The following is a 25,399-nucleotide window of genomic DNA, read 5'->3' as shown; positions in this document are numbered from 1 at the left end:
AAGAAAAACATTGTATAAAACATTGAAGTTGGAGTAACTTTTTAAGGACATTTTAATTTTAGATTCACTTCTCTGAAAGGTGGAACAAATCAATATTCACCCATTCCCCTAGTTCCCAGGTTTAATTAATTGTATCATTTTTAAATTTTTTAATTCATAATTCTGTATGTACATACTTCTCTATGCGCTTAAGAAAAATAGTATACCACTCCCATTTCCTCCCTTTGGAGACAGTATTTCTTTTGGTATTTATTGCCGTATTTCTAATTAACATACATATAGTGTATTCTTGATTTTGTTTATTTGTTTTAGACATTGTCTTCTAACTATGGAAGACGAAGATTTAGCAGTCATCCCTTGATTTCAACTGGCCCTCATCCCTACCCCCACCAAAATCACACACACACATTGATGTCCCCATAGCTTTCCATAATACTAAATAATTTTGGTAAATGAACATTATTGTGACTATTTAAATAAGTTTATATATGTAAAGCTGTAGCAAGCACTTACATGTTAGTTCTTTATTTGTGCAATGCTCTTCATAGGTCAGCCTTGTACTAAATATACAATGACTTTTACTTTCATGCACAACATTTTTTGTTCATTGGTTTGCTTTCTTTTCTTTTTTTGACAGAATCTCACTGCATTGCCCAGGCTGGAGTGCAGTGGCGCGATCTCAGCTCACTGCGACTTTGAACCTTCCGGGTTCAAGTGATTCGCTTGCCTCAGCCTCCTGAGTAGCTGGGATTACAGGCATGTGCCACCACACCCAGCTAATTTTTATATTTTTAGTAGAGATGGTGTTTTGTCATGTTGGCCAGGCTGGTCTCAGAACTCCTAGCCTCAAGTGATCCACCTGCCTTGGCCTCCCGAAGTGCTGGGATTATAGGTGTGAGCCACCGCACCCAGCCTATTTTCAGTGTATTTAAATTATTTAACCTCAGACTTTTCCCCAGCTGTATGCATCTCTAAGTTCAGATACATGTCATGATTGATTGAACCTTGGAGGTTATCTCTCCCAGAATCTTCTGACCTGCTCTAGTCTATAGTCAACTGTTTTCATCCTGGATCTCACTTTATCCTCTAATGAGGATATACATTTCCTCTCTCTTAGGTTGAAACCCTTTTTTTCTTCATTGCTTGTATTCATTTGGTTGACGACCATGTTTTGGTATAATGCTCCTTGACAGAAGCACATAGGAGGTACACTTTGGTCATAGAAGTCTAGATTGGAAGTCATTTTCCCTCAGAATTTTGATGCTCCTTTGTAGACTTGTAGTCTTGCTGCTGGGTATTCTGAAGTCATTTTAGAAACTTTTTCTGTATGACCTTTCCATCCTTCACTTCTCCACCAGTTAATTACATTTCTTGAATTCTTTAATTTTCTCACCTGTATTTTCTACATTGTCTTTCTGTTATTCACATATTATGCTTCCTGGACTGAAACTCTAGGTTTCTTCCTTTCTGCTTTCCATCTCATTGGCTTTTTGCACGGCTTTCTGAGAAATTTCCTTGATTGTTTTCAGAACTTCCGTTGAATTTTTTTTTTTTTTATTTTTTTATTGACTGATTGGACTTCTGTTGAATTTTTAAACCTCTGCTATAGGGGCAGTGTGCTCACACCTATAATCTTAGCACTTTGGGAGGCCAAGGTAGGCAGATCACTTGAGCTCAGGAGTTGGAGACCAGCCTTGGCAACATGGCAAAACACTGTCCATAAAAAAAATACAAAAAAATTAGCCAGGCGTGGTGGTGCGTGCTTGTGGTCCCAGCTACACCCAGCGTATCTGTGATCTCAGCTTCTGTAGAGGCTGAGGTGGGGGGATCACCTAAACCCAGGGAGGTTGTGGCTTCAGTGAGCTGTAATCATGCCACTGCACTCTAGTAAAGCCTGCACTCCAGCCTGGACGACAGAGTGAGACTCTGTCTCAAAAAACAAACAACAACAAAAACCTCTGCTGTAACATTTTTAATTACCAAGAGTCTGTTTTGTTCTCTGTTTCACCTAGTCTTGCTTTGTTTCCCGGGATGGAGCGTAGTGGCGTGATCTCGGCTCACTGAAACTTCTGCCTCCCAAGTTCGAGCAATTCCGCCTCCCAAGTTCGAGCAATTCCGCCTCCCAAGTTCAAATGCCTCAGCCTTCTGAGTAGCTGGGACTATAGGTGCACAACACGATCCCTGGGTAATTTTTGTATTTTTAGTAGAGACTGTTTCACCATGTTGGCCAGGCTGGTCTTGAACTCCTGACCTCAAGTGATCTGCCAGCCTCAGCCTCCCAAAGTGCTGGGATTACAGGTGTGAGCCACCGTTCCTGGCCTCTGTTCCATTTTTATAGCATCCTGTGTTTGTTTCATGGAAGCAAGCTTTCTCCCTTTTTAAAAAAATCTTTATTTTTATCTTTATGATATACCCTGTACTATATAATTTATTAATATACTCTGTAAGTATATTAAAAATACTAAATTTTTTATGCTTTTATGTCTGCCTATAATTTCTTTTCAAGTTTCTCCTATCAACTCCTCCCACTTTCATTGATCTTAGTGTTTTCCGGAGTATTCAGTGGTCAGTAGCTATTTGTTCGTATTTAGGAGTGGGACACTCAAGAGCTTGGTGTAGGACTTGTCAGCTGTGACTACCGTGAAGTGATCTGGCTGAACCAGTTTATTGTGGAAGCCTAATGCAGATATTTATCTAGGGCTATTGATAGATCCAGGGTACACTTCCAGTCTCCAACCTGGGGAATATACCTGCATTCTGGAAGGCAAGTGAGGGAAAGAATGATGAGGTTCTTCACATTCAGTACATAAAATTTGACTTAATTTTATGTTTTTAGTATGGAACCCCTTCTGTCAACTCTACTTGGTGTTTCCCTGTCAAACCTCATGTTTTATTCTTTTCAGTTGACTAGTGCAAGAAATGGAATGAAATCTGGGAGTCTTAACTGCTCTTTGGAAAGACATTCAACCAATCATCTATTTTTACTATACCTTTAGTGTCACTTACAGAGACTCCTGGTGCCACCAGTTCCTGAACTATTTGGGGATTCTGCCAAATGAATTGTGTTGCTCATTAACTTTTTCCTTTGATAACTTAGAATTCAGCTTTCTCTGTTAAGGCTGTTACTACTTCGTAGTTTCTACTTCCTAGATTTGTTCTGGGAAGAACAAAACAAAAGAACTAGAACAAAAGATCTAGTTCTTTTTGACTTTTACATTTTATTCTTTCTTTTTTAAAGAAAAAAAAACCCAAACCTTTATTTTTTATTTTATTGAGATTTCTAGAGTGAACATAGGTAAATTAATATATTCAGTCTGCCATCTTTAACTAGAAGCACTTTGTACTATTATTTTTATGTTGCCATTATCTTATACCCTAGAAACATTGACTGGGGGCATTCTATGTTTTAATAAGCCCTCCAGGTAATTCTGGTAGTTGTTACAGTTTGAGAACCAGTGCTCTAAACTTAAGTGGATGCAAAGCTCTCTACCAGTCCTTGGCTTACCATTGCTTTGCTCTAATTTTTTATTTTAATGTCATCTCCTAATTGACCACATTTTGTCATCAGTAGATTTTTCAAAAAGGATTTATTGGTGCCGGAATCTCTAAGTTCTTTGGTTTTTGAAAGTGCCTGCTAAATTCTTGAGAGACATTTTGGACTAGTATAATATAGTATACGAATTTCCTTCAGAACTTTGTAGTTATTTCTCTTTCGTATTCTGTCTTATATCAGCCTGGTTTCCACACCGTCCCTCTGCACATGCATAGGTGGTTTGTTTCCTCTGCCTGAGTAGCTGAAGAGTTTTTGTTTATCTTAGAAATTAAATAACCAGATAAGTCTGAGTTTAAATCTTTTATCACTTTTTTTCCCCTTCTCAAAAAGTAGTGTGCTCTTTTGATGCACAGATTATTTTTCCATCTAAGGAATTTTTCTTATATTAGATCTGTGAATATCCTTTGATTCATTTATTTAGAGGATTCTCTATTTTAAGGACTTTTTTTAGTTAAGGTATAATTTACATACAGTAGAATTTACTCTTTGTAATATACAGTTCCATGAGTTTTGACAAATGCATCTCTAGTCGTGTAACCGTTTTGGAACATTGATCATCCTAAAAAATTGCACTGTCCTGTCCTTGGCAACCCCTATTTTCTGTCTTTAGGATTTTGCCTTTCTAGAGTGTCATATTAATGGAATCCTACAATATATAGTCTTTGAGTCTGGCTTCTTTTACTTAGCACATAATGAGTTTCATTCTCCGTATGTTTTTATTGTTGAATATTGTTTTTGTTTGGATGTACCACAATTTATCCATTCACCATTTGAGGAGCCTTTCTAGGTTTTGATGATTACAAATAAAGTAGCTATAAGCATTCCCATCAAGGTTTTTTTGTGTAATTATAAGTTCTTATTTCACTTGAATTAATATCTGAGTGTGGATTTGCTTATTCATACAGTAAGTGCATGTTTGATTTAAAAATAAGAAACAGTCAAACTGGTTTCCAAAATGGTTGTACCATTTTTCATTCCCGCCACCAAAGTAAGAGAGTTCTAGTTGCTCTGCATTCTTGTCAGTAGTTGGTATCATCAGTTTATTTCATTTTAGCCGTTCTAATATGCATGCAGTAGTATCTCTGATTTTAATGTACATTTCCCTAATAATGATATTGAGCACTTTTTCTTTGCTTATTTGCTGTCTATATGCCTTTTATTAAAGTATCTGTTTAAATATTTTGCCCATTTTTAATTGAGTTGTTTGTTTTCCTATCACTGAGTTTTTAGAGTTCTTTTTATATTCTGGATGCCGATGATTTATCATGTACCTGACTTGCAAGTATTTTCAAGTTTATGGCTTGCTTTTTCATTCTCAGCAGTGTGTTTCAAAGAGCAAAAGTTCTTAATTTTGATGAAGCCCAATTCATTTGTTTTTCTTTTGTGAGTCCTGCTTTTTATATGCTATCTAGGAAATCTTAATTCTCATATATGGTTTGATTATGGCTTAAGGTTAACTTTCTAAAAAATGTATGAATATCCAGTTATTTCAGCAACATCTGTTAAAAAGATTATCCTTTCCATAGTGAATTGCTTTGGTATCTTTGTCAAAAATCCTTTGATTATATTTGCATGAATCTATTTCTGAACTTTATTGTGTTCTACTTAGCGTGTCCACCCTTTTCCCTATATCACTCTGTTTTAATTACTGTCACTTTAATGCTAGTCTTGAAATCAGGTAGTGTGTCTTTTAACTTTGTTCTTTTTTCAGACTTGTTTGAGCTATTCTGGTGTTTTTTGCCTGTTCAGCTAGTTTATTTCTGTAAATCTGATGTTGGGATTGTGATTGGAATTGGGCTGAATCTATAGATAAGTTTGGCAAGACCTGATATCTTGAAAATAATTGTCTTCCAATTATGAACTCTGTATATTTTGCCATTCATTTAGGTCTTTGATTTCTTTCACCAATGTTTTGTAGTTTTCATTATTTGAGATCTTGTCTATGTTTTGTTAGATTTATAACTATTTTCTTTTTGTTTTCAGTTGTTACTAATACGTAGAAACATGATTGTGTATATTGACTTTTTATCATGTGACCTTATTAAACTGATGAGTTAGTTCTAGTTGCATTTTTGTAGGTTCTTTGTGGGGTATTTTTATTGTTTTTATTTGTTTTGTTTTGTTGTCATCCAGACTCGAGTGCAGTGGCGCTATTATAGCTTACTATATCCTTGAACTCCTAGGCTCAAATGGTCCTCCTGCCTCAGCTTCCCAAATTGCTGGGATTACGGGTGTGAGCCATGGTGTATGGCCCTCTTTGGGATTTTCTATATAGACAATTGTGTTATATGTGAAGAGGGCAGTTTCGTGTCTTCCATTCCAATTTTTATGTTTTATTTTCTTTCTTGCCTCATTATATTGGCTGGGACCTCCAGTGTGAAGTTGAATTCAAATGGTGAGAGAGGTATTTTGCCTTGTTTGATGTCTTACAGGGAAAGCATTCAGACTTTCGTCATTAATTATGGGTGAGAGCTGTAGGTATTTGTAAATGCCATTTATCAAGTTAAGGATGTTATCTTCTATTCTTTGCTGACAGTTTATATCATGAATAGGTATTGAATTTTGTCAAATGGTTTTTCTGTATCTATTGAGATGACCTTGTTTTTTTTCTTTAGTCTGTTTATACAGTAGAGGTCATTGGTTGATTTTTAAAAGTGGAACCAGCCTTGCTTTTCCAGGCTAAACTCTACCTGGTGGCAATATATTATCCTTTTTATATACTTTCATATTGCTGCTTTTGACTTGCTAAAATATCATTAAGAATTTTTTTGTGTATGTTTATGAGGGATATCAGTCTATTATTTTCTTATGATGTCTTTGGATTTAGTCTCTGTAATTCTGGCCCATTTTTTTTAAATAAGAAGAATATATCTCTTTCATATTCCTTTGTATGCAAATCCAAATTTCTCTCTGGTATAATTTTCTTTCTTGGAGGATTTCCTTCAACATTTCTGGTAGTTTAATTCTGCTTGTTTGGATTATTTTGTCTTTTCTATTCCTGAAAATGTCTTTATTTTGCCTTAATTTTTGGAAGATATTTTCACTGAGTACAAAATTCTTTTTTTTTTTATTATACTTTAAGTTTTAGGGTACATGTGCACATTGTGCAGGTTAGTTACATATGTATACATGTGCCATGCTGGTGCGCTGCACCCACTAACTCGTCATCTAGCATTAGGTATATCTCCCAATGCTATCCCTCCCCCCTCCCCCAACCCCACCACAGTCCCCAGAGTATGATATTCCCCTTCCTGTGTCCATGTGATCTCACTGTTCAATTCCCACCTATGAGTGAGAATATGCGTACAAAATTCTATGTTTACATATTTTTTTCTTTCGATACTGATTTTAGGCTTGAACCGTTTCTTACTAGAAGTGTGATTTATTTCTTTGTTCCTCAGTTTATAATGTACATTTTATTTTTCTGCCTACTTTTAAGATTTTTCTGATTATTACTTTTTTAAGTAATTTGATTATGATGTGACTTGGTGTGGTTTTCATGTTTATTTTGCTAGGGCTTTGTTGAGTTTCCTGGATCTGTGAGTTTATCGTTTTCATAAATTTGGAAAAATTTGGGCAATTACTTCCTCAGAAGCACCTTTGTGTCACTTCTCTCCAATTGCAGTTCATTTCAGGGACTCTAATTTCACTTATATTAGGCTATTTAAAGTTGTCTCACAATGTTCTGATCCTTTTCTTATTTTTATCTCTCTTTCATTTTGGATCATTTATTTTCTTATGTCTTCAGGTTCATTATTAATCTTTTCTTCTGTCTTGTCAATATTTAGGGGGCTTATTTTATCATCTGGAGAAGTATGATATGGGTCTTAATTTTAAATTATCTTCCATGTCTGTCCGTAACATTATCAAGTTTTCCTCTGCCTCCTTGAGCATGTGATATATACTTAACAGTAATACTACAATGCCCTATTTATAAATGAACTCAGTTATCTATATCATTTCCAGGTTGATATTGACTGATTGATCCTCATTATAGGTTGTATTTTTCTGTTTTTTGCATGCCTGCTAATTTTTTGTTAGCTTTCCAGTGTAAATTTTTCCTTGATCAGCGCTGGATATACTTTTATTTTCAAAAAAATATTCTTGGGCTTTTATCTTTGACTTGGGTGATTTTACTTAGAGACAGTGTGATCTTTTTATTTGCCTTTAGGTTTCGTTAAGTGCAACTAGTGCAGCCTTTAGTTTGATGGCTGATTTTTCTCCAGTATTAATTGCCTTCTGATATCTTTACCCAATGCCTCATGGATTACAAAGTTTTTCACCTCTGGGTGGTAAAATTCTCAGACCCTCCCTGCAGTGAACATTCTCCCTAGGCAGAAATAAGGGCCAGTTGGCTGGGCGCGGTGGGCCACGCCTGTAATCCCAGCACTTTGGGAGGCCGAGGTAGGCGGATCACCTGAGGTCAGGAGACCAGCCTGGCCAACATGGTGAAACCCTGTCTACTAAAACTACAAAAAAATACAAAAATTAGCCGGGTGTGGTGGTGCACGCCTGCAATCCCAGCTACTCAGGAGGCTGAGGCAGGAGAATCCCTTGAACCCGGAGTGGGTGGGGGAAGGTTGCAGTGAGCTGAGATCGCACCACTGCACTCCAGCCTGGGTGACAGAAGGAGACTGTGTAAATCAATCAATTAATCAATAAAATAAGGGCCAGTCAGGGCTCACATTGTCTCCTCTTAGAAATTGCTGGCTTTACATTGCCTGTTGTTCATTGTCTGAAAAACTTATTTTTTCCATTGTTTAAGTCAGGAGGATAAGTCTGGTCATGGTTTCTCCATCTTGACCTGAATTTATAGTAATTATCCCAAGCCTTTTTTCATCAGTAATTTTATGTTTACCTATGTCTGTTTTGTTTCTTGATAGTTACTAGTTAAGTCCGTTTTTTCCCTTCTCATTTCTTTAGCCCTTTGATTTCCACTTTCCATTGTGTTCTGTTCTTACTTCATTTTTGAGGTCTCCTTTTTTAAAAAAAAATTTTTTTATTTTTCTATAGCTCAAATGAAATACTGGTAGGGGATTTCCTTTTCTTACTGGATTATATTTATTTCAGACTGAATTCTTCATATGCCTTATATTTTCTTCATTCCTTTTTCTGAGGGGAGATGTTTATGTTTAACTTTTGCTAAAGTATATTTACATAGTTGCCATGACACGTATTTCCGTTTTGTGGACGTTTAATATAAAGCAGCTTTATTCTTACCTTATATTGGTTGGTGTAGTGGTCTAGCTTCTACAACATTCCCTTACTGTGATATCTAAGACTCTTTTCCCCTAGAGCTGTAATTCTAGGGCTGGAAGATCTGGTTCATCCACCTTCTAGAAGTCTGACATCTCAGCCCAGGTTATGATATTATGAGAATATTTACTCTGTGGCTTTCTTAGATACTGTTAAATACTCTGTACCAGTGTTCCTCTCTCCTAGACAGGAAGATATTCTGTTCCCTTGGGGGCATACTGCTAGTTTAGTGTGGTGGTCACTGGAGAAAAGCTAGCCCCAGTTGTATTATTATCCTTTTTGCCTCACTCTAGTTGTAGTTTTCATTATTATCACTATCGCCAGGTCAAAAGAAGGAAAATATATCAATTCACTTTTTTTTCCCTCCCTGGATGTATTTGAGAATCCTGAGAATTTTGTGTATTCATCAGTCTAGTATCTGGGGGCTAAAGGTCAGGGGCTGGAGGTGGGCTTAGCAGCTGTGCTACTCATGAATATTCCATTTCTTTTCCTCTTTAAACTTTGGTTACTGCTGATGATTTTTTCCCCTTTTTGTTTTAGCTGATTTGTCCGTTTTACTTGGCATAGAGTCCAAGGATTTTTTTTGTCTTTACTCCTTCTTAGAAGTTGCTAAGTTTTGTGGTATATAGATAATTTATATGAACCAAATACCGTATGTCCCTTGATGTAATTACTTTTAGTCTTTTTTTTTTTAACAGATAGAATGTCAATTTTCATTGTATCATTTTAAGATATAGTGATTTACTGATTCTTAATAATATTTTCAATAATATTCTTTTTCCCAGATACCATGTTTGTGTGGAAGTGCCCCGTGTTTGCTATGCCGATGCTGTCCTAGTGGAAACAACTCCACTGTAACTAGATTGATCTATGCACTTTTCTTGCTTGTTGGAGTATGTGTAGCTTGTGTAATGTTGATACCAGGAATGGAAGAACAACTGAATAAGGTTAGTCTCGTTTCTTATTTATTGATTAACTGAGGCTATAGGGTATATATGTATATGTATAAAACTGATTCGGGGATATTGTAAACAGAATAATATAGAATAAGACAGTATGTAATCCTAGTTGTAGTTCATAATCTTTTAGGAAAAAGATAATATACATTAGTTTGTTAAGTTCTATGATGGTGGTACAGGAAATGTACTATGGTAATACACAGAAAGAAGTATAATTCTAACCAGGTGTCAGAATCTCAGTGGGTCATGGAAAAAAGGATGTTCTAAGAATGATTAGAACTTGCATATACAGAGATTGAAAAATAGAAAGCATAATGAGTATAAAAGAGCTTTTCAAGCAAAGTATCTATACTTTAGGAAGATTAATCTTACAATTAATAAAGTATAAACGTCAAGCAGTTAAATATGGAGGCTGTTGCAGTGGTATAATCAAGAAGAGAATAGCGGACCTGAAATAAGATTTTCTGGATGTAAAATTGACTGAGCCTAGCACTGAAATATTGGCAGTGATATGGAATCATAAATAACAACCAGGTTCTGATCCTACAAAACTGGGAGGAAAGTATTGCTATTAACCTAGAAAGGAAAATTTTTAGAGAGAGTCAGGTTGTGGAAGGAGATTGGGAACACATAATAAATTTAGTTTCTAACATGTTGACTTGGTGGTATTGCATCGTGTACATGTGTATATATATATATATATGTATGTCTTACTCAGTTCAGGCTGCTATAACAAGAATATCATAGGCTGGGTGGCTTAAGACAACAAAAATTTATTTCTCAGTTTTGGAGGCTGAAAGTCCGAGATCAGGGTGCCACCATGGTCAAGTTCTGGTGAGGATCTTATTCCTGGTTTACACATGGCCATCTTACATTTTTGAAAGAAAGCAGCAGCTCTCTTCTGTCTGTTTTTATAAGGGCATTAATCCCATCCTGAGGGCTCTACCCTCATGATTTAATTACCACATAAAGGCCCTATCTCCCACTATCCTCCCATTGAGGGTTAGAGTTTCAGCATTTAATTTTGGGTAGACACAAACACGAAGTCCATAATAATATACAGCAGTAAGTAGAAAACATGAAGGAATTTAAAAGAGAAATCAGAGCTAGAGACTGCCTTGAGGATAGAAATTGAATGTTGAAACCATGGCAGCGTATGCTGAAGATCATTCAGAGTGAGCAGAGCTAGAACTCTGCCAAAATCTCTTACTTAAGGGAGTTAGTGGAGAAAGGAAAACCTGATTCTGATCCTAGAAAACTGGGAGGGAAGGGATAACAGAAAAGAACAAAGAAAATGTACAGGTTCTAGGAAGAAAGTTTTAAGAATGACAGGGATAGTGTCTATATAAAAATGAGATTAAGGAATGTGATTAAGCAGTAGCCTTTGGGTTTGGAAACCAGTACATGACTAGTGTCCTGGAAAAGCAGTTTTTTTAGAGTGCTGGGACTGGAAGGAGTGGGAGGAAATAATTTATTCTTATATATATGAATAATAGATGTATTAATAGTTCTGAACAGTAGTCTCAGAAATAGCACTTACACTACTAAAACAAGTCTATCATGCTATTCAAGTAGAATGCAAGTTTTTAAAATGTAGGATAAATCTATAACTCAAAATAAGCAACCAGCATAGAGTTGGTATTGTAGTTTATGATTTGCGCAGATGGGGATTTAACTCTTTTTTCCCCACTGTATGTGATTAAAATGTATCAGACTCATCTTGAGTACATATTCATCATAAATTGTAAAGCAAATGCCAGTTTTCTAAACCTTTACTTAAACTATTTGATTACATATAATTTTTATTTTTACTTAATGAAAAAAAATGATGGATCATAAACTCTTTTGTTTTTCTAGATTCCTGGATTTTGTGAGAATGAGAAAGGTGTTGTCCCTTGTAACATTTTGGTTGGCTATAAAGCTGTATATCGTTTGTGCTTTGGTTTGGCTATGTTCTATCTTCTTCTCTCTTTACTAATGATCAAAGTGAAGAGTAGCAGTGATCCTAGAGCTGCAGTGCACAATGGGTAAGTTTTTAAATAAGCTTCAATATAAAAGCCTGGGTAGCCTCTTCTTGATAATTGCCAGTTTATCTAAGGAAACTTTAAGGTAAAATAAACTTATACAATTTGCAGAATTACTTTATTCATGAATGACAGGATAAGAAAATCTTGTTTTTACTGGAGAATGTCAGACTTTGGATATTAAATAATAGCTGTGATAACCTCTGATCCACAGTGTTTTGTATTTTCATACTAAAAAAGAGGCTCTATTATATTTGTGACTACTAAGGGAATAGCTATTTCTCCTTCTACTGTTAACTTTAGGTGGACCAGTCCACTTACATAGAACTCTCAGTTCCCTAGACCCAGAGAGCAGATTTTTCTAGGTTGGTTGTATTGGACAACCCAGAAAGAAACTTCAGGGTTTCTTTTATCAATCTTCCTTCATATAGAGCACTACTTCTGGTACCCTTATTTGACTGTTTTAATATCTGCTGTTGCTTATCTAGTTACATGTGCTACCAAAGACAAAAGGTATAAACAAGTAGAATATAAATATTAATGAGAAAATATGTGACGGGTTGCTTTTCCTTTATTTTGTTCCTTTGGTCATTGATTATTTTATTAAATTATTAGAGTTTTAGATGGAGGCATTTATCATGTGTTTATAAAAACTATTCATTTATACAGTTCACCTTATACTTTGATACATTATCCCACTTATGTGAAATAAGCCTGTGAAATGGAACTAACATTCTCATTTTTCCATAATGAATTAGTGAGAAATACATCTTTCTCAAAATGGTCTTAAAAGCAGTTTATGTAATTGTTGTTTTTTCTGATAATCAAGTGTATTAGGGTTCTCTGGAGGGACAGAACTAATAGGATAGATAGATATATATAAAGGGGAGTTTATTAAGTATTATCTCACATGATCTCAAGGTCCCACAATAGGCCACCTGCAAGCTGAGGAGCAAGGAGAGCCAGTCCTAGTCCCAAAACTGAAGAACTTGGAGCCTGATGTTCAAGGGCAGGGAGCATCCAGCACGGGAGAAAGATGTAGGCTGGGATGCTAGGCCAGTCTAGTCTTTTCACTTTTTTTTTTTGCCTGCTTTATATTCTAGCCCTGCTGGCAGCTGATTAGATGGTGCCCACCCAGATTAAGGGTGTGTCTGCCTTTCCCAGCCCGCTGACTGAAATGTTAATCTCCTTTGGCATCACCCTCACAGACACACCCAGCATCAGTACTTTGCACCCTTCAATCCAATCAAGTTGACACTCAGTATTAACCATTACAAGTCAGTACTTTGCATCCTTGAATCCAATCGACACTCAGTATTAACTATCAGAAGTCTACCCATTGTCAACTTGAACCCATATACATCTCCTGAGATCATAATCTGCAAATAAAGACAATAATAAGGTCATATAACTAACCTTACAACTGAAAACGCACCAGTCCCCAACCAAAATACTAATTACATAAAGTTAACAATACTTAAATGCTGATGTGAAGTCAGTAAATCTTATGTCACATGATAAAGGAGAATGGAAATAAAATGAAGATATTTTCTTAGTACAAGTATATGCATGCATGAACATGTTTTTGACAAAACAAGGAGGAAGTACTCACAACAATTACAGCCCTCGTTTCTGCAGCTGGACATGTGGTCATAGCTGGTATTGATGACTGCCTTCTGCTACCCATTGTGTATTCCCTTTGCCTTCAGCAAGCAACTCAGCAGGTCGTGGTTTTTTTCCTGGTGGAGTGACCCAATGATCTCCATAAGCGCCTACTTTAACTGGGGGACCACAATGTTGTTTTGGGTCCCCTGGAATCAATGTCAGCTCAGAGCCAGTGTCCAGTAGTCCCCAAAATGTCTTATCATTTCCCTTTCTTTTCCAGCCATTTGCTCTGATGCTTCCTCTAGCGTGGTCTGGGCTTTAATCCATTCCTTTCACATTTTGACTTGCCTTTCTTATCAGATTTTTTTTTGCTTTGTTTTTTCCAATTGGAAAGATCTATAATATAAGCTTGGGTTCATGGTAATGGTTAATTTCACTCTCTCTCCAAACTACGTTATCTAAATATGATGATAACCTTGTTTTGTAGTTACAAATATGGCTACACTCCAGATCATAATATCCTCAGAAAGAAGTAGAACATTCACATAAAGTGTAGCTATTTGTTAAGATGCAGTTAAATGATTTCATATATGAAATTATTTGATGAATGTCTATTAATAAAAAATTATATTTCTTTTTGTTTTAGATTTTGGTTCTTTAAATTTGCTGCAGCAATTGCAATTATTATTGGGGCATTCTTCATTCCAGAAGGAACTTTTACAACTGGTAAGAAATCCTTTTTAAGTTGTTTGACGTTGATATTTTATAAAGGAATCTGAAATAATTGTCACCTGGAACTATAACTTTAATTGTTTGTCTTTTTGTTTGGGGGGGTGTGTGTGTGTGTTTCCCCAGTTGGCAAAATCAAGATGTTCATATAAAATTTTATTTTCCTTTTTGTGTACTGTGATTTTGAAAGGAAATGATAAAAATCAAACTAACCAATCACTTATGTATGCTTTCTTTCCCTTTCAGTGTGGTTTTATGTAGGCATGGCAGGTGCCTTTTGTTTCATCCTCATACAACTAGTCTTACTTATTGATTTCGCACATTCATGGAATGAATCGTGGGTTGAAAAAATGGAAGAAGGGAACTCGAGATGTTGGTATGCAGGTAAGCTTTCGTCGCAGAACAACTTCAGTATAGTTGAACTTTGAAGTCAAGAATAGATATGTAGACTAGGTAAATCACTTAGGATTTTTATGGTCTACTTTCCTATGAAGAGGTTTTTAATTTAAACTTTGTGAGTGTCAAAATATCACATTGTATCAGCAACTTGGTGAGCATATCTTTTAGCAGATTAACTGGGAACATAACCCAAGAACCAGGAAAGAATCCAAAAGAACCTGAATAGCTAAAATAAATGTTCCAAAGCATATTACTGAAATCATGTGCACTTTATAGCTTAATTTTCTAGCCTACAATGGGTTAAAAGCAAAATATTAAAGGGAAGAGGATTGCTAGGAATAGATAAACACACAGTGATACAATTCATAAACAGCAGCAAATAAAAAATATAAAAAGCAACTCGGACGTTTTATTCAAGTGCAAAGGATGCTTTTATGTGCATCAATAACAACTAAAGGAATTCCTATAGTAATGTAATTAATGATTATTTATAATGATGATGTTGAGTCCTTTGGGGTTATACTTGAAAACAGATATCACAATTCAAATGCTTACAGGGCCAAACCAGGTAACAAAAATGAGGGAACAGGAGGACAGAGTTTAAGTGCATAAGCTTTGTGCAAATAGACTACAATGAATTGGAGAGTATGAATGCCCCATCTAAAGTGCATTACTACTGCTCAGCTCCATTTATTAGTTGCCTTGTGGGAATGTGAACTTAGTATTGCTTGATTTTTCTAATGTTTTTCAAAAGAAGTCATAAATCTGGATTTTCATGCTAAATGACTGAGTTTCAGCTAAAAAAATTTTAAATTGGAGTGCAAGCCAAATCCAGTGTGTCTGCTGGCCTAATATTCTTCTCACACAACTAATTTGTGGTGTTTTATCTCAGTGGTTCAAGTTAAAATAATTTGGTGCTCAAAGAAATAAGCTTTAGTCATTTGGAAATTTCACTTACATTGAATACCTTGTTCTCTAAATGCAAAGTCTAATGCAAGGGTTTCTGTGTCTTTTGTTCCCTGCTGTATCCCCAGGGCCTGGAATGCAGGCATTCAATAAATATTTGTTGGATGGATCCCCTGTCAGCGAGGCAAATCTACATAAATACTTGTATATTAGGCACATACTAGCATAAAGGCTAAACAACTTGTGTATGTTGAAATTTACATAGAAAAAGCATAGGTTGACTTATTAAATAATGACTTACCCTTGCATAATATGTATCTTTTAAGATTTTAGTTCATGAGGAAAAGCATCATTGTTTTGAGGGCTTAACATTAATAATGAAAATAATTTTCTTAATGCCCTTGTTTACAACTGAGTGATAATGGTTCTTGAAAAACCTTAAGTAATATTCCTCTTATAGTTATTTTTCTTTATTTTGAAAATAATGGCTAACATGTAAACATAGTTTGTAAACTCTAATATAGATATTAGTATTAAATCCTATTAGTTTCTTACTAACTTGCCATCCTTGCAAATACATAATAGCTATGTGTAAAAACTAGAATTCTTCAGCAATAAAGGTCAGAATTAATTTTCTTTCCTGCTTTTATAGCCTTTATAATGCTGACAATGTTAGTTGCTTAAAATATATTTTTTGACAAAATGACAGATTGTTGATAAAACAGGTCCCATTTCTAATTGCTAATAATTTCTGATAAAAAGCTAATTATCCAATTATATTTCTTTCACAGCTTTGTTATCAGCTACAGCTCTGAATTATCTGCTGTCTTTAGTTGCTATCGTCCTGTTCTTTGTCTACTACACTCATCCAGCCAGTTGTTCAGAAAACAAGGCGTTCATCAGTGTCAACATGCTCCTCTGCGTTGGTGCTTCTGTAATGTCTATACTGCCAAAAATCCAAGTATGCCCTTTAAAGCATTAGTTTTTTATGAAGCTTATACCTTTTTAAGTTTTCAAAAATCTAGAATGATGTCAGACTATTTACCTGTGTTGCTATATATATATATATATTTTTTTTTTTTTTTTGTAGGAATCACAACCAAGATCTGGTTTGTTACAGTCTTCAGTAATTACAGTCTACACAATGTATTTGACATGGTCAGCTATGACCAATGAACCAGGTGTGTTTTATTTATATTACATGTTCCTAAAGGTTCTGCAGTTGTTGTTTTTCCAGAAATTGTCTTTTTGTGAGATTAAATTACTTAAAAATTAGGCTTCTAGAGGAATAAAGTACGAAGTTTTTATCTTTGATGTATCATTTATTTCACTTAGTTTCTTCCATCACTAACAAAATTATAAGAAGGTTACATGTATACCTAAGAGAAACTGTGAGTTCAGTTTCAGAGCACCACAATGAAACAAGCATCACAGTAAAGCATGATTTTTTGGTTTCCCAGTGCATATACAACTTTTGTTTATCTTACACTAGTCTGTTGTGTGCCATAGCATTATGTCTAGAAAAACAATGTACATTCCTTAATTTGAAAGTACTTTATTTCCAAAAAATGCTAACAGTCATCTGAGCCTTCATCAAGTTGTAATCTTTTTGCTGGTAGGAGGTCTTGCCTCAATGTTGACGGCTGCTGACCGAACAGGGTGTTGGTTGCTGCAGTTTGGCGTGGCTGTTTTAGTATCTTTAAACTAAGACCACAATGAAGTTTGCCCATTGATTGACTCTTCCTTTCACAAAATATTTCTCTGTAGCATATGATGCTGTTTGATAGCATTTGACCCAGAGTAGAATTTCCTTCCAAATTGGAGTCAATCCTCTTAAACCTGCTCCTGGTTCATTAAGTAAGTTTATGTAATATTCTAACTCCTTTGCTGTCATTTCAATAATATTCATAGCATCTTCATCAGGAGTAAATTCCATCTCAAAAAACTACTTTGTTCATCCATAAGAAGCAACTCCTCATCATTCAGGCTTGATAATGAAATTGCAGCAATTCAGTCACATCTTCAGGTTCCATTTTTTAGTTCTCTTGTTCTTTCCACCATATCTGTAGCTACTTCCTCCACTAAAGTCTTGAAATCCTCAGTCATCTATGAGGGTTAGAATCAACTTCTTTTAAACTCCTGTTAATGTTGATATTTTGACATTTTTCCCATGAATCATGAATGTTCTTAATAGCATCTAGAATGGTGAATCTTTTCCAGAAGGTTTTCAGTTTACTTTGTCCACCCAGATCTATCAGAGGAATTACTCTATGGCAGCTATAGCCTTACAAAATATATTTCTTAAATAATAAGATTTAAACGTTGAAATTACTCCTTTTTCCATGGGCTGCAGAATAAATACTGTGTTAGCAGACATGAAAATATTAATCTCCCTGTACATCTCTATCAGAGCTTTTGGGTGACCCAGGTGCATCGTCATTGAGTAGTAATATTTTGAAAGGATCTTTTAGCAGTAAGTCCCAACAATGGGCTTAAAATATTCCGTAACCCATACTTTCAACAGATGTGCTGTCATCTAGGCTTTTTTCTATTCATAGAGAGGCTGAATAGACTTAATATAATTCTTAAGGGCCCTAGGATTTTTGGAATGGGAAAGAACATTGGCTTTCTCTTAAAATCATTGTCTGCATTAGTCCCTAACAAGAGAATCAGCCTGTCCTTTTAAGCTTTGAAGCCAGGCATTGACTGACTTCTCTATAGCTGTGAAAGTCCTAGATTATATCTTCTTACAATAGAAGTCTATGTTGTCTTTATTGAAAATCTGTTTGGTTTGGCTGCTTTCTTTTTTCTTATTTTTATTTTTTTGAGATGGAGTTTCACTCTTGTTGCACAGGCTGGAGTGCAGTGGCACAATCCCTGTTCACTGCAACTTCTGTCTCCTTGGTAAGCCATTCTCCTGCCTCAGCCTCCTGAATAGCTGGGATTTACAGGCCTGCGCCACCACACCCAGCTAATTTTGTATTTTTAGTAGAGATTGGGTTTCACCATGTTAGCCAGGCTGTTCTCGAACTCCTGACCTCAGGTGATCCACCCGCCTCAGCCTCCCAAAGTGCTGAACTTACAGGCGTGAGCAACCATGCCTGACCAGTGTAGCTACTTTCATTAATTTTGTTGGCTAGATTTTTAGGATGACTTGCTGTAGCTTCTGCATCAGCACTTACTGGTTCACCTTATACTTTTATGTTATGGAGACAGTTTCTTTCCTTAAACCTCAACAACCAACCCCATCTAGTTTCAAACTTTTCTTCTACAGCTTCCTTCTCTCTCTCAATCTTAATAGACTTGAAGTGAGAGAGAGGGCCTTTCTCTGGATTAGGCTTTGGCTTAAGGGAATGCTCTGCTGGTTTGATCTTCTATCCAGGTCACTAAAACTTTCTCCTCCATATCAGCAATAAGACTGCTTTGCTTTCTTATCTACCATTTGTGTGTTTGTGTTCACTGGAGTGGCACTTTTAATATCCTTCAAGAACTTTTTCTTTTCTTTGCATTCGCAACTCAGCTAACTGGAACAGAAGGCCTAGCTTTTGACCTGTCTCAGCTTTTGGCATGCTTTCTTAACTAAGCTTAATCATTTCTAGCATTTGATTTAAGTGAGAAAGGGGACTCTTTTACTTGAACAGTTAGAGGCCATTGCAGGGTTATTAACTGGCCTAATTTCCATATGGTTGTGTCTTGAAATAGGCCCAAGGAGAGGGATAGAGACAAGGAAATGGGTGGTTGGTGGAGCAGTCAGAACACACACAATGTTTTTCGATTATTTCACCATCTTATATGGGTGTGATTTGTGGTGCCCGAAAGAAATTACAATAGTAACATAATAGGTCACTGATGAGAGATCACCATAACAGATGTAATTAATAATAATGACAAATTGTGAAATATTACAAGAATTACCAAAATGTGAAACAAAGTGAGTACATACTGTTAGAAAAAATGGAACCAATAGACTTGTTTAATGCAGGGTTGCCACAAACCTTCAATTTGTAAAAAGAACACTATCTGTAAAATGCTAAAAAAAAAAAAAAAAAAAAAAAAAAATAGGCAAAGCACAGTAAAACAAGGTATGTCTATGTAAGAAACTGGGTGAAATTATAAGAAAGGTATCTGATTTGCATAGAGCATATAATCGTCGTATATAGAAAGAAAAACTCTTCAAATTCCTGTTGATTCAATTGTGAACAGTATAATTTTTTCACATTATTAAATTACTCTTTTAGCCTGTGACTACCTTACAATTGAATTTGATAATTGGGCTTTGTAATGCATCTTATTATAGGCTAGTTATATTGCACACCATGAGAATAGAAACATATGTTGAAAGGAGACAAATTAGAATAGACAAAAATTATTACCTATTAAAAAGAAGAAAATGATCTCTTTTCCTAAAAAATTTATCTGATGTTATATGAATCTTATTGAGTTTACAAACTGTAGGTATTTTATCATAGGTACTTTATAACTTGGAGACCAATTTATTTTTTGTTTTTTGTTTTGATGTATTACACAAAGATTTCCTGTTTTTTTCCAGGTAGGTGGTTAGAAAAAAATTACTAGTAGTTTGCTTTAGAGAAGGAAATAGCCTTACCTAATTGGCTTTAAGGTAAGAATCATTTTCATTAGTAAGATGGAGTTTGACAGATCTGGCTTTGCGGGAGAAAAATATGTATTTTAGACACTTTAGTGAATATTTTAGCAATCCTACTTTTTTTTTTTTGAGACAGAGTCTCGCTCTGTCGTTAGGCTGGAATGCAGTGGCATGATCTCGGCTCACTGCAACCGCCTCCTGGGTTCGAATCTTTCTGCCTCAGCCTCCCGAGTAGCTGGGACTACAGGCACATGCCACCACGCCCAGCTGATTTTTGTATTTTTAGTAGAGAAGCGGTTTCACCATGTTGGCCAGGATGATCTCGATCTCTTGACCTTGTGATCTGCCCGCCTCGGCCTCCCAAAGTGCTGGGATTACAGGCATGAGCCACCGCACCTGGCCTACTTTCTTCTTTATAAAAGAATAAAACTTGAGTAAGCAGTAGGTCATTATACTTTATTGGGTAATTTCCATGAGGCATTTGCTGGAGTCCTTATAACTGGTTTTTGTGTAAGCTGTCTTGCTTTTTTAACAATGTGCTATATCAAATTGATAAGCTTCATAAAGTCTGTATCATAATTTCAACATATAATAGAAAAGCCAGTGCATTGTGGTTTATAATCTCTGAATTTTCTTTCTAAATCTACTAGAATTATACTAACCTTAGAAAGTTCATCTATATTTCACCTCTTTCCTGATTGTAGAGGTAATTATCTCTCAGCTATCACATGTTGTTGAAAATTAAATGATTTAACTTTTCCAGGTACTTCTATAAAATCAGAACTATTAACACTTCAAAGGTCTTATTAATAAGTGCAAGTTTTCTTCAATTATTTTTGTTATACTGATGCCTTTTCCAGCAATTGTTTCTCAATTTGCAGGGGTATAGAGAGTTAAAAATAACTTTTGTTTGCTCTGAAAAACATCTTTTTAATATATTCTAACATTTTAATTTGGCTTTATATTACAGAAACAAATTGCAACCCAAGTCTACTAAGCATAATTGGCTACAATACAACAAGCACTGTCCCAAAGGAAGGGCAGTCAGTCCAGTGGTGGCATGCTCAAGGAATTATAGGACTAATTCTCTTTTTGTTGTGTGTATTTTATTCCAGGTAGGAAAAACTATGGAATTTTTTTCTTTAAACAAGAAGTCTAGCTGTTTATTTATGAATCATTTCTTTTAAAAATGTTCTTTTTTTCTCTCCTCCTAAACTCTCTTTCATACAGCATCCGTACTTCAAACAATAGTCAGGTTAATAAACTGACTCTAACAAGTGATGAATCTACATTAATAGAAGATGGTGGAGCTAGAAGTGATGGATCACTGGAGGATGGTGACGATGTTCACCGAGCTGTAGATAATGAAAGGGATGGTGTCACTTACAGTTATTCCTTCTTTCACTTCATGCTTTTCCTGGCTTCACTTTATATCATGATGACCCTTACCAACTGGTACAGGTATTTATATTTCATGAAAACTCTGGATGTGTGAATTCTGATGGCATTTTATGATTCTCTTGTGAAACCATGATGTGATATGAAGTACTTTTTATCCTCTGATATGTTTCAAAATGTACAGCTAAATGAATAGTGAGATCAGCATGAGAAATGCAGTCTTTACTTCCTTGCTTTAACAGTAACACAAACATTGAAATAGTTCCAAATCTTGGAGAGATTAAAATAAAAATTTTCATGAAACTAATACTTTTTACAAAAATCCATGTTGATAGTGGATCTAACATTTTTTTTTCAATTCTGTAAAGATAGTGAAGTAAAGGATACATCCTTTTTTCTCTTTTGTTTGAACTGTCATTAAAAGCTCTGAAAATTTTTAAATTTAAGTATGAATACATTAAGGTAGATAGATTCTTAGAATTCTTACAAGCCACAATTTTTACAAGCTTAGAATTCTTTCTACAAGCAACAATTTCTACAAATTCTACAAGCTTAGAATTCTTACAAGCTACTTTTTTTTTTAATCACTTCAAACTTAATCTATAAATCTTTTTCTGTTAAGAGGAAGATAGTGATTTATAGTGTTTCATTTTTGAAAGTTCTGGTTTTGTCCAAATGATTACTGAAAGATTTGGTCAAAGATTCAAATTGAACTATGTGGTTTGGGAAGTTCTGTTTTTAATAACTTTTTAATGAATAATATTAATAAACAATTTGTAAGGCGGCTTTCAGTATCAGCAAAAGATGGAGGAAAAAGATTATTCTTTGTTGTATGTCTTTGAGTGCAGCCTTTACTGATTTTTATTATTGAAAAGAATATATATTTTTTAATTCTTACACTGTAGCGTATTAAGCTATAAGAATCCAGCTGGTTCTTTTTTTTTTTTTTTTTTTTTTTTGAAATGGAGTCTTGCTCTGTCACCCAGGCTGGAGTGCAGTGGCTTGATCTCAGCTCACTGCAAGCTCTGTCTCCCAGGTTCACGCCATTCTCCTGCCTCAGCCTCCCGAGTACCAGCTGGTTCTTAACTCAGATCCTTGGCTGTCACATAATAGTAGATATTAAGGCTTTATACCAGAAGGATTTTGGTATATTTCATTAACTCAAAAATCACTTAAACTTGAGATATATTTCCTTCCCAGTCTCTTAATTCTTTCTTTTTTTAAGGAGATATCTCTGAGTCATACCAGTCTCTTAATTCTGAGAAGGGAGGGGCGGGGGAGGGGGTTGGGGGAGTGGAAATCAGGTGAGGAGTTCCATATACATCTTGAACAATCTTATGTAATAGTGACTCTCATTTATCCAGAGGTCATATTCAGTTCCTCTTCTGTCTAATAACATGGCAGACATGCATAAAGTGCTTCAGAGATTATGCAAAATAACTATTTCAGAGGCCTGTATACTTTACTCCATTAAAGGAAATAACAGATTTTTACCTTCACACTAGCAGTGTGGAAAGAAAGGGAGTAGATTAGATGCAGCAATGATATATCTGAAATCACAAACTGTATACAAAGCACGCTTCTGAATTAATGAAGCTTCATAGCTTGGTGGCTGATAATTCAACCCCCTTGCCCCTTTTTAATAATTTTACCTGAAATTTTAGGTATGAACCCTCTCGTGAGATGAAAAGTCAATGGACAGCTGTCTGGGTGAAAATCTCTTCCAGTTGGATTGGCATCGTGCTGTATGTTTGGACACTCGTGGCACCACTTGTTCTTACAAATCGTGATTTTGACTGAGTGAGACTTCTAGCATGAAAGTCCCACTTTGATTATTGCTTATTTGAAAACAGTATTCCCAACTTTTGTAAAGTTGTGTATGTTTTTGCTTCCCATGTAACTTCTCCAGTGTTCTGGCATGAATTAGATTTTACTGCTTGTCATTTTATTTGTTATTTTCTTACCAAGTGCATTGATATGTGAAGTAGAATGAATTGCAGAGGAAAGTTTTATGAATATGGTGATGAGTTAGTAAAAGTGGCCATTATTGGGCTTATTCTCTGCTCTATAGTTGTGAAATGAAGAGTAAAAACAAAATTGTTTGACTATTTTAAAATTATATTAGACCTTAAGCTGTTTTAGGAAGCATTAAAGCAAATGTATGGCTGCCTTTTGAAATATTTGATGTGTTGCCTGGCAGGATACTGCAAAGAACATGGTTTATTTTAAAATTTATAAACAAGTCACTTAAATGCCAGTTGTCTGAAAAATCTTATAAGGTTTTACCCTTGATATGGAATTTACACAGGTAGGGAGTGTTCAGTGGACAATAGTGTAGGTTATGGATGGAGGTGTGGGTACTAAATTGAATAACGAGTAAATAATCTTACTTGGGTAGAGATGGTCTTTGCCAACAAAGTGAACTGTTTTGGTTGTTTTAAACTCATGAAGTATGGGTTCAGTGGAGATGTTTGGAACTCTGAAGGATTTAGACAAGGTTTTGAAAAGGATAATCATGGGTTAGAAGGAAGTGTTTGAAAGTCACTTTGAAAGTTAGTTTTGGGCCAGCACGGTAGCTCACCCTTGTAATCCCAGCACTTTGGGAGGCTGAGGTGGGTAGATTACTTGAGCCCAGGAATTCAAGACCAGCCTGGGCAACATGGTGAAACCCTGTTTCTATAAAAAATAATCTGGGCTTTGTAGCATATGCCTGTGGTCCCAGCTACTGAGGAGGCTGAGGTGGGAGGATTGCTTGAGCCCAGGAGGCAGAGGTTGCAGTGAGCCAAGGTCACGCCACTGCACTCCAGCCTGGGCAACAGAGTGAGACAAAAAAAATATGTATATTGAAAATCAAAGGAGGCAAAATTTTGACAGGGAAGGAAGTAACTGCAAAACACTAGGCTTTAGTAGGTACTTACATAAAATCTAGTCCAGTTCTCTCATTTAAAAAAATGAAGACACTGAAGTACAGACTTAAATAGCTCAGATAGCTAATTAGGAAATTTCAAGTTGGCCAATAATAGCATTCTCTCTGACATTTAAAAATAATTTCTATTCAAAATACATGCATAATTGATTTTACACCTCATTACTGGTGGATAATTTATGTGATGTGGATTGCTGGTGTCCAGCATGACCCATAAACAGGTCAGAAGAATGATGGAATGTTTTAGAATAAACTCCTGCTTATAGTATACTACACAGTTCAAAAGATGTTTAAAATGCTTTTGTATTTACTGCCATGTAATTGAAATATACAGATTATTGTAACCTTTCAACCTGAAAATCAAGCAGTATGACAGTTTAGTTATTTGTATGTGTCACTAGTGTCTAATGAAGCTTTTAAAATCTACAATTTCTTCTTTAAAAATATTTATTAATGTGAATGGAATATAACAATTCAGCTTAATTCCCCAACCTTATTCTGTGTGTAGACATTGTATTCCACAATTTTGAATGGCTGTGTTTTACCTCTAAATAAATGAATTCAGAGAAAGTGTGTAGTGTACTGATTATTTAGCAGCTTAACTTTAGGTGGCCATAATAACATTTAGACCTTTCTTCCTATGTGAAAAAGGACCTGGCACTAGAAAGTAACTGCCTGTTTTCTGTAATGATAATTAAATTGCTTAGAAGGAGATTGTTGCCCTTTGGTTGTCTGTAAGTGACCCCAGAAGTAGGATCTCAAAGGTAAAGAGGCATTCTTCCCCTAAAGAGTCTTCAGTATATGGACCAGTTTAGTTTGGAGAATATTAATATATTTTCAGTGGATATTCTACATCTACTATGTCTTCCAGCTATTTTTTTCTGGTTGCCAGTTTTGATGCTTGTCTTCTTTCACAGATACTTCAGATAGTATAAAAATTTCCCTTACTAAAAAAGAATGTACTTTTACTGATAAAATACTCCAACTCATGTTAGTTACTAAGCTTTAGTATATTTTATTCCATAATTCTTGTGAAGT

The 25,399-nt window shown here is 35.4% G+C and overlaps 1 protein-coding gene across 1 annotated transcript in view; it reads left to right on the top strand.

Moving 5' to 3' along the window:
• SERINC1 (serine incorporator 1) overlaps positions 1 to 24,931 on the top strand; it is a 28,570-nt gene extending 3,639 nt beyond the window's left edge. The window contains exons 2-10 of the mRNA XM_518719.7: positions 9,595 to 9,756; positions 11,626 to 11,795; positions 14,044 to 14,123; positions 14,373 to 14,510; positions 16,223 to 16,392; positions 16,522 to 16,612; positions 21,008 to 21,152; positions 21,268 to 21,498; positions 23,100 to 24,931. Of these exons, the coding sequence (XP_518719.2) occupies positions 9,595 to 9,756; positions 11,626 to 11,795; positions 14,044 to 14,123; positions 14,373 to 14,510; positions 16,223 to 16,392; positions 16,522 to 16,612; positions 21,008 to 21,152; positions 21,268 to 21,498; positions 23,100 to 23,235 (1,323 nt within the window). The 3' untranslated portion in view covers positions 23,236 to 24,931. The remainder of the gene's footprint in view (positions 1 to 9,594; positions 9,757 to 11,625; positions 11,796 to 14,043; positions 14,124 to 14,372; positions 14,511 to 16,222; positions 16,393 to 16,521; positions 16,613 to 21,007; positions 21,153 to 21,267; positions 21,499 to 23,099) is intronic.
• The last annotated feature ends 468 nt before the right edge of the window (positions 24,932 to 25,399 follow it).

This window comes from Pan troglodytes, chromosome 5 (genome assembly GCF_028858775.2).
Source record: "Pan troglodytes isolate AG18354 chromosome 5, NHGRI_mPanTro3-v2.0_pri, whole genome shotgun sequence".
Taxonomy (NCBI): Eukaryota; Metazoa; Chordata; class Mammalia; order Primates; family Hominidae; genus Pan; species Pan troglodytes.
This window is presented reverse-complemented; position numbering and strand designations above follow the sequence as displayed.